This window comes from Gekko japonicus, unplaced genomic scaffold, assembly GCF_001447785.1.
Source record: "Gekko japonicus isolate JY-2015 unplaced genomic scaffold, Gekko_japonicus_V1.1 scaffold1580, whole genome shotgun sequence".
Lineage (NCBI taxonomy): Eukaryota > Metazoa > Chordata > Lepidosauria > Squamata > Gekkonidae > Gekko > Gekko japonicus.
In genome coordinates this window covers 243212-250850 of record NW_015173719.1, presented here as the reverse complement: position 1 = coordinate 250850, position 7639 = coordinate 243212, and the positions used below count along the sequence as shown (strand labels likewise).

The following is a 7639-nucleotide window of genomic DNA, read 5'->3' as shown; positions in this document are numbered from 1 at the left end:
AGGCTCAAAAAGGTTGGGGACCCCTGCCTTAAGTGATCTGACCATGCAAGGAAAGGACCATTTTCTTGAGACATTTTAAAGGGCCAGACACAGCTTTTGTACACAAAGAGACCTCACCTTCATCCAGATACTGAAGGCGCTGGAAATTCACAGGGATCCCAACCAGCAGCTCCAGTCGGGACTTCAGACTGCCCATCATCAAGTCACGGTGACATTCAGGCACAGGAAAGGTCTCCTCGGTTTCAACAATGTGCAGTTTGATACTGAAAAACCGGATGGAGTTAACAAAATCCCCTGAGCGTGCCGAGTGCTGCCGTTGCAACAGGGTGCTCAAGTGAAAAGTCACCCCCATCTTGCTCGAAGAAACGACGCTGTCTTTCCTTTTTCTCCTGTTCAACATCTTTCAAAGGCGACCATTCATCAGAGTGTTGCTGCTGCCTGATTCTCTAAACATCAAAGCAACGGTGTCATCAAACAGGAACAATGCGCGTGCGCCAACTCACCAGGACGCCTCCAGTGTGATGTCATATTGTAGCTGGGGGAGCTCATCCCTGCAAGCTTGCTGCTAGTGGCAGAGGAAACACAACCTTCTGTAGTCAGGTGAGCGAGGCCTCCTCTAAATCCATCTCCAGTAAAGCAGGTGGATACTGAACAGACTAAAGCAGGGGCTTAGCACCAAGCTCTTCCCTTTCCTCCTTCCAGTATGTTGCTGGGATACAGTCAACATGGCCCATTGTTTAATACGGAGTTCTTGACATTCTAGTCGAGCACTGAAAAGAACATGTTCTTATTGTGGTGCAGATCAATAAACAAAGAAAAAAGACATTTGATAAAACAGTCACGCGATTTATTAGGATAAATATGAATAGAAAGATACATAGATTCTATGCTCTTGACAAAATCAGCGGCACTTCCAGAGTGTCTCCATCTATTTGGGCCCTAAACACTGTTGTTTACAGACATACATCTGCCACTCGGGAAGGTTTTCCAGAAGGCGCCAAGTTCATAACCATATACAGCAGATAACAGCAGGGTTGTTTTCTCAGTCAGACGACGAACATGCTTTGGATTACAAGCGCCCGATATTTCAGTATTGCACCACCAAGGTTATTTTCCACGTCCCTTATCCAAACGTGTTTGAAAGTGAAACCCTTGCAGCTTTTACAAGGGAAGGGTAGCTAAATTAACAAACTTTCGCTTAGTTGTGATGATCTGAAAGAGAATGTTGACGTAATTTAAACAGTGAATGTGCTTACTTTCATCTCTGTTGCACGTGTCTTGTCTTTTTTCTCTAAAACGATCTATAAGGTGCTGCCATCCAGTCATACTCTTTGCAGTTTACACGGATTGCCAATAGTAAACCAAATGCAACCCCCCCTAGACACACACTGGTATCTTGAGTTAGTGACAGGAGACTGCAAGGTAGGAAAGGTGTGGGGAGGGGGAAAGTAAGTTGGCTAGAACTGCACAAAACTCTCTTTTCTAGTACATGCAACTATAGATTCTTAAACTGTTTTCAAAAATCACATTTTCAAAAAGGACAAAATGTCTGGATTTAGGAAAAAATGTGTTTTTTAATGTAAAATTTGATTTGTCATATCGGTAAAAATTAAATTCAGTGACTTACTCATGCACAAGTGATACAAAAAAAACCCTTCATGGAAACTACACCAACGTTCTAAAAGACATGTGGAAGTTTATGATACTTAGTTGGACTAGTGCAGCAAAGGGTATATATCAATCTAAAACTCACGATATGGCAGCCAAAAACTGGGTTATGTCCAAAGAACAGGCTATATACAGTTCTTTTTCAAACGTTCCTATGTACACTTTTTAAAAAACGCAATTATCAGTGCTGAGAAATTTAACAACCTGTCACAGTCAACAGAAAGACAAAAAAAACTGGTTTGAAAATTTTTAGAAAAATCTGAACTGTTAAAAAAACACTCATATAATGTTAGCATTAGAAAAAGATATTAAAATTACAAAAAAATTGTCATTTTTTTCTGAGAAATTGCAGTCATACATATTCATTTGCATTGAAGAGGCATTTGTTTCCAACTTACTAAAACGTTTAAGCACAGAATTCCCTTGCAGAATTCACAGCTTACGCAGATGTTTTATGCAAAGACACATTGCTCTATAGATCATCTCTAAAAGCAGTCGAGGAACCCGCAAAGCAAATAATGTTATTACAGATGCTAAACACGGTATTGCAGATATGGAACAACACTTTTCATGGCCTGAGTTTGATAGGCAATTGTGGAAAAATTAAACTTCTTTTCTTTTAATTCCTCAAAACTGAGAAAATTTACCAGGAGCTAAGCTGACACTTAATGCAACACTGTGATCTACACAAATGCTGAACAGAATATATTTACTTGCTATTCAATGAGATTTGTTTCTCTGCAACACGTTTTAGTAACTCATTTTTGATCCAATTATGCTTCAGGGCCTTAAGATTATATTGAGTGCCCCCTGTAAGAGTGTTCACATTTCAAGGGAAAGAAAACGTGAAGGTCCAGTTTCATAACCGATAAGGCCCTTCTGCAGAAACCGGGTGGGGTAGGGGGGTTGTGGCCACACTAGTTAAAATTTAATTCAACACTCCTGTGAGCAATCCTCAATGAACACCTGTGCCACACACCAAATTTGCTTGTGTACAACCCATGAAATCTGGGTTTCTGAAGTTAGTAAACTCAGGAGCTCCCAGAGAAGTTGTGTGCCTGTCATACTGACAGATCCCATGAGTATCTAGAAATAGGATTCCTTTCTGGGGAATCCTTGGACAAAGAACATAACCAGTGAATCTGCCTTAGCAAAACAGATTTCATTACCTTTCCAAGGTTCTTATATGTAATACAGAACCTGAACAATGAATATCCAAGTCCAAGGGTGCAGAGTTTACAATAATTAACCACCGAGCCCCCTCCCCCCCCCAAAGGCAGCTTGGGGAAGGAGTTGGCTGAAAATCCACGATTACTGTACACGTGGAACCCTACATACAGTTGCTGAATCCCGGCCAGCAACCTTCACAAGCTAAACAGCACACTGTAGTTCCCTCTGATCTCCATCAGAAAAATGGATTCTCATTGGGCAAAGTACAGAAACCCAGATATTCAGAATTTTCACTTACATACAAGCAAATGGTTTTCTGAACCTCAAGAACTCACATTTTGGATTTCATTGAATGTCACCCATACATTTAAAAAGAGGAGTGTTTGGACAGAGTTTACAAAATGCAAAACCAATTTCCACTACCAAAGTATTAACAATTCGAACCCACAAATCTCAAACCGCTTACTTCAGGGCAGACCAAACAGAAGCACGTGAACTACGTCCACGTTAGTGATCTGAGGACTATGTCTGTCTTGCAGCTCTAGCAAGCAGAAGAGACTGAAGGTTAGCATGAATGAAGGAAAGCAACCACTACAAAGGGCTGGGTTTTTAATTTAACACACACCAACACACAAGACTGAAATGCCACAGTTCACAAAGTGAATTAAAAAAAAAAATCATCTATCTTTGACAAAAAGAAAAAATTTCCTTGCTCTAACTAGACAACTGCTGCATTTTTTGCCTTTTTTAAAAAATGACCTTTTTTGTTACAGATACAGATTCAAGTTTTCCAAATCCTTTGCAGAGTTTCATATGTACATGTTGAGTAAACCGATACCATAAAATGAAATGCCACAAACAACAGAGTAGGTTAGTAACAAAATGGGTGTTGAGTGTCCGTGGTTTTTACACTTGCTGACCATATTAGCTCAAGCCTGAAGTGGTGACCAAGCAATTCCTTTGTCCTTGAGTCAGCAAATTTCAAAAGGCATATTCCTGTTACCTTGGAGAATGCGGAAGCTGAGAATACGTGCATTTCACACAAACGCAGATATAAATACTGGACTTTTTATTGAGCTCAGCATTAATCCCCATGTCTGTTAAAAGGGAGCTGGGGAAAGTACGGTGGCTGAGTATTCCAAATAACGTTGCCAAGTTTGCGGATACGTCCACACGTCCCTCAGTTACATGACTGGATTAAGAACAAGCCCTTTTCTCTTGGGTTGCATTGATTGCTTGGTGCAGTCTTCCTTCCTGGTGAGTCGCCAGAAACTTTTGTGGTCCACAGAGACAAAGGAAGTCAATTCTGTTTCTCAAGTGAAGTCATGTGCACAGTCTGGTGTTTTGGTTTGATGGTGGCAAAAAAGGCCACATCTTGATCCCTGTCCGCTTGCAGAACCAGAACAGTCTCTTCCACAGCTTCGAGATGAGGGTTGCCCACACTTCTAAAATAAGCTACAAAGCAAAGAAGCACATTTTAGTTGGACCACAATGTTCAGTAAAGGTAAAGGTAAAGGTTCCCTTGCTCGAAAGCCAGTCGAATCCGACTCTAGGGTTGCGGTGCTCATCTCCGTTTCCAAGCCGAAGAGCCAGCGCTGTCCGAAGACGTTTCCGTGGTCATGTGGCCGGCATGACTAAACACCAAGGCGCACGGAATGCTGTTACCTTCCCACCGAAGTGGTACCTATTTATCTACTTGCAATTTCTTGCTTTCGAACTGCTAGGTTGGCAGGAGCTGGAACTAGAGACGGGAGCTCACCCCGTCTTGCGGCACCCGGGTCTCGAACTGCTGAACTACTGACCTTCCACAGCCTGCAGTTCAGCGTCTTAACCACTTGAGCCACCGCAGCTCCTCAATGTTCAGTATCTACCTAAAAAAAGTTAACCATGGGTCTCACAAGAGGCACATTGCCTGTGGTGACCATAAGTTAAACTCTAGCGACTCCTCCACCTCCAGATAACTTAACTTAAAAGCCAGCCACAGAGAACTTCAGCACGTGCTTGTGCATTTTTCAGACACTAGTCTAGGCACAAGGGATCAACCCCCACCACCCTTCAAAGTAATCTAACGGAAGGGTGATTTCTCACTTTGCACTGGGCTCCAGGGAAGGCTGCAAGTAAGTAGAACGAAAAGAACACATACCTTTCTCCAACAGCGTTTGCCTCAGAGCTTTGGCAAGCAGAACCCTTACATTTGGCACAGGGTCAGAAGCCAAGCTCAGGAGGCTGGGCAGCAGGTGTTCAACAAAATGGTTCACCGGCATGCACTCCTCTTCCACCACTGCCTGTACAAACAGCAAGCAGAGACCAGTCCCATTGTTAGCAGGAGACAGAGTCTACTGGCTTTCAGTAGAAACAGCAGTCAAGAGCCACATGATGACAATACTGGGCACATGCTGTTGCAGGACAGAGCACACGGGCAGCACGGCTGACTAGGAAACAGGAAGAGCCCGTTTTGAATCTCGCCTTGGCCATAAACTCACTACATAAACTCACGGCCGACGAGCCGTTCCAGAAGGAAGAAGATCGAATAACGTCCCTCCACTGGGTGCTGTCAGGACAGTCCCCACCCCAGTATATATGTGGCCATAGGTAAGGGATAACGGTTAACTGTAAGCCACTCAGAGACCCCCTGGGGGGTTCGAGCGGGGTAGCAAGTTGAAAGAAAATAATAATAACAACAACAACAATAATAATAATAGATGGCCTTTGGTGAGACGCTTCCTCCGCTCTCTCTGCTGTCACCTCCACATGAGCAACATGGGAATACTTCCCTACCGAGCAGGACCGACGCAAGAGTAGAACGATATTTTACACAGCTGAAGATTAGTTCACTTTGGGTTCTTCTTGAGGAGAAAAGGCGAGGTATAAATGAAGTAAATAAATATCCATGTCCCGGAAAATAGAACCAGGGCTAGGAGGCAGCATCCCAGGAAGGCCTTGGCTTCCATGCTCTGGTTGTTGACTCTCCAGGGTGACAAGGTGGCCACTGTGTGAAGTAGGGTGCTGGACTAGCTGGTATGATCCAGCAGACACCTCATGTGTTCTTATTATGGTCAATCAAAGATATCCATGCTCCTCTCATACATATTCATCACACGATTTTATTCCACCTGCCCTCAGCCTACAATGTGGGGAGGGCGGGATATAAGTCTAATAAAACAAATAAATAGATTCCACTTGTGCACCCGCTCTTTCTCAACGGACTTCAGGGTGGCTTACTTATGATGCAGCTCACAGAATCTGTTGCCATGTGCCTTCTTAGAGCCATTCTGTTCTGTATTCACATCCCAAGCAAGCAAGCAAGCAACAAGGCAAAACCCCCCAAAAAGAAAAAAAGTAAATCCCACCTGGCAGATGAAGGCAAATGCTTGTCTTCCGACCCACTTGGAACAATGACGGAACCTCACAATCAACTCATTGATGAAATTTAACCCCAGAGAGTTTGCACTGTTGGCATAGAACTTCTGTAATATTGCTACAACCTGTGGAAATGTCGGAGGGGAGGGAAAAATATCAGGCCACAAATGGCAACAGCTAAAGAGAGTGTGGCTGGTGAAACGAATGCCCCAACGTTTGGCACTTTTGTCTGTCCAAAACAAAAGTTTCAGCATTCAAGACAAAAAGGTAGCTGAAATGCCAACTTCGGGACAATTACAGTCAAAAATAGGGCAATAAGAAAAAGCAAGGAAGGAAACTGGCCTCAAACAGGTTGAAGTAAATTCTGTATGATAGGTACTGACAAGTTGCGCTTCCAACTTTTCTTTGCCATCAAGTTGCAGCTGACTTAGGGTGACCCCGTTGGGTTTTCAATGCAGGAGACATTCAGAGGTGGTCTGCTACTGTCTTCCTCTGCATAGCAACCCTGGACTTCCTCGGTGGTCTCCCATCCAAACCCTAACCAGGGCCTACCCTGCTTAGCTTCCGAGACCCGATGAGATTAGGCTAGCCTGGGCTATCCATCTCCAAAAGGTCCTATCATTAACAGCTTTACTTAAGTCTAGACTAACAGCTGCCAAAAAGACAAGCATAACATCAGGGGAGGATTGGTCTATTAATACGGCCCAGCAACAGGCCACGAAAAGTGGTCTTTGCAGTGTGGCCCTGGGGCTCAGTGTGCTCCTGGCCACCAGGTGCCCCTCCAGGATCCTTCCCCGGAAGAACCCACCTGTCCCTCCCCCTAATGAAGGATACATGCAGGTATAGGAGGAGTAGATCGCTTACCAGCTTGAAGGAGATCCACCTGACTTCAGAGACTTTATCTGAACAGAGAGTTAGTGCAATGTGTCTTAGGTAGTCATATACGTCATTGGGATTGTAGAGCTCCAGGATCAAAATTAGTTGTCTGAAAGAGAGGAGAAAGAGCTATTGACAACATTGCTGGTTATTACACCTGCCTGCTAAAGAGGAGAGGACTGGCTTTCTTCTGGTGAATAAGGCTTTAAGAAGATATGATGGTGATGAATGGAAAGCCCTGAGCCTTTGTTCTTCTGTTTTGATCAGTGTGAGACATGCTTTTCAACTAAGACAGAGGAATCAACTTGTTTTTTTAGACAAATGCAAAAGATAAAGAATTGCCTGGTCTGTCTAGAGTCCAGCAATATCAGCTCTGACAAATGCATTTCATTAGCATCTCAAGCAAAGCAGCCTTAACTGAATGTTCTCGGCACTGGTTCTGAAAATCTCCATGTGGCTGTAAAGTCATGTGCTCCATCTTTTAGCTTCGGCAGCTCTAGTCTTTATTCCATGCTGAACATGGCCAATGGACCCTACTCTATCCATAGAAGAGTACGTGTGTGTT

General features: G+C 43.7%; 2 protein-coding genes across 2 annotated transcripts in view; both read right to left on the bottom strand.

The window, feature by feature from the left end:
* The window catches only part of ANKRD60 (ankyrin repeat domain 60), a 38399-nt gene extending 38047 nt beyond the window's left edge, over positions 1-352 (bottom strand). Inside the window, exon 1 of the mRNA XM_015423354.1 lies at positions 118-352. Within this exon, the coding sequence (XP_015278840.1) occupies positions 118-352 (235 nt within the window). The remainder of the gene's footprint in view (positions 1-117) is intronic.
* A 2963-nt stretch (positions 353-3315) lies between these two features.
* Positions 3316-7639, bottom strand: part of LOC107120621 (serine/threonine-protein phosphatase 4 regulatory subunit 1-like) — a 50758-nt gene continuing 46434 nt past the window's right edge. Inside the window, exons 17-20 of the mRNA XM_015423353.1 lie at positions 7063-7183; positions 6189-6323; positions 4982-5123; positions 3316-4293 (exon numbers count right to left, since the gene is read on the bottom strand). Of these exons, the coding sequence (XP_015278839.1) occupies positions 4139-4293; positions 4982-5123; positions 6189-6323; positions 7063-7183 (553 nt within the window). The 3' untranslated portion in view covers positions 3316-4138. The remainder of the gene's footprint in view (positions 4294-4981; positions 5124-6188; positions 6324-7062; positions 7184-7639) is intronic.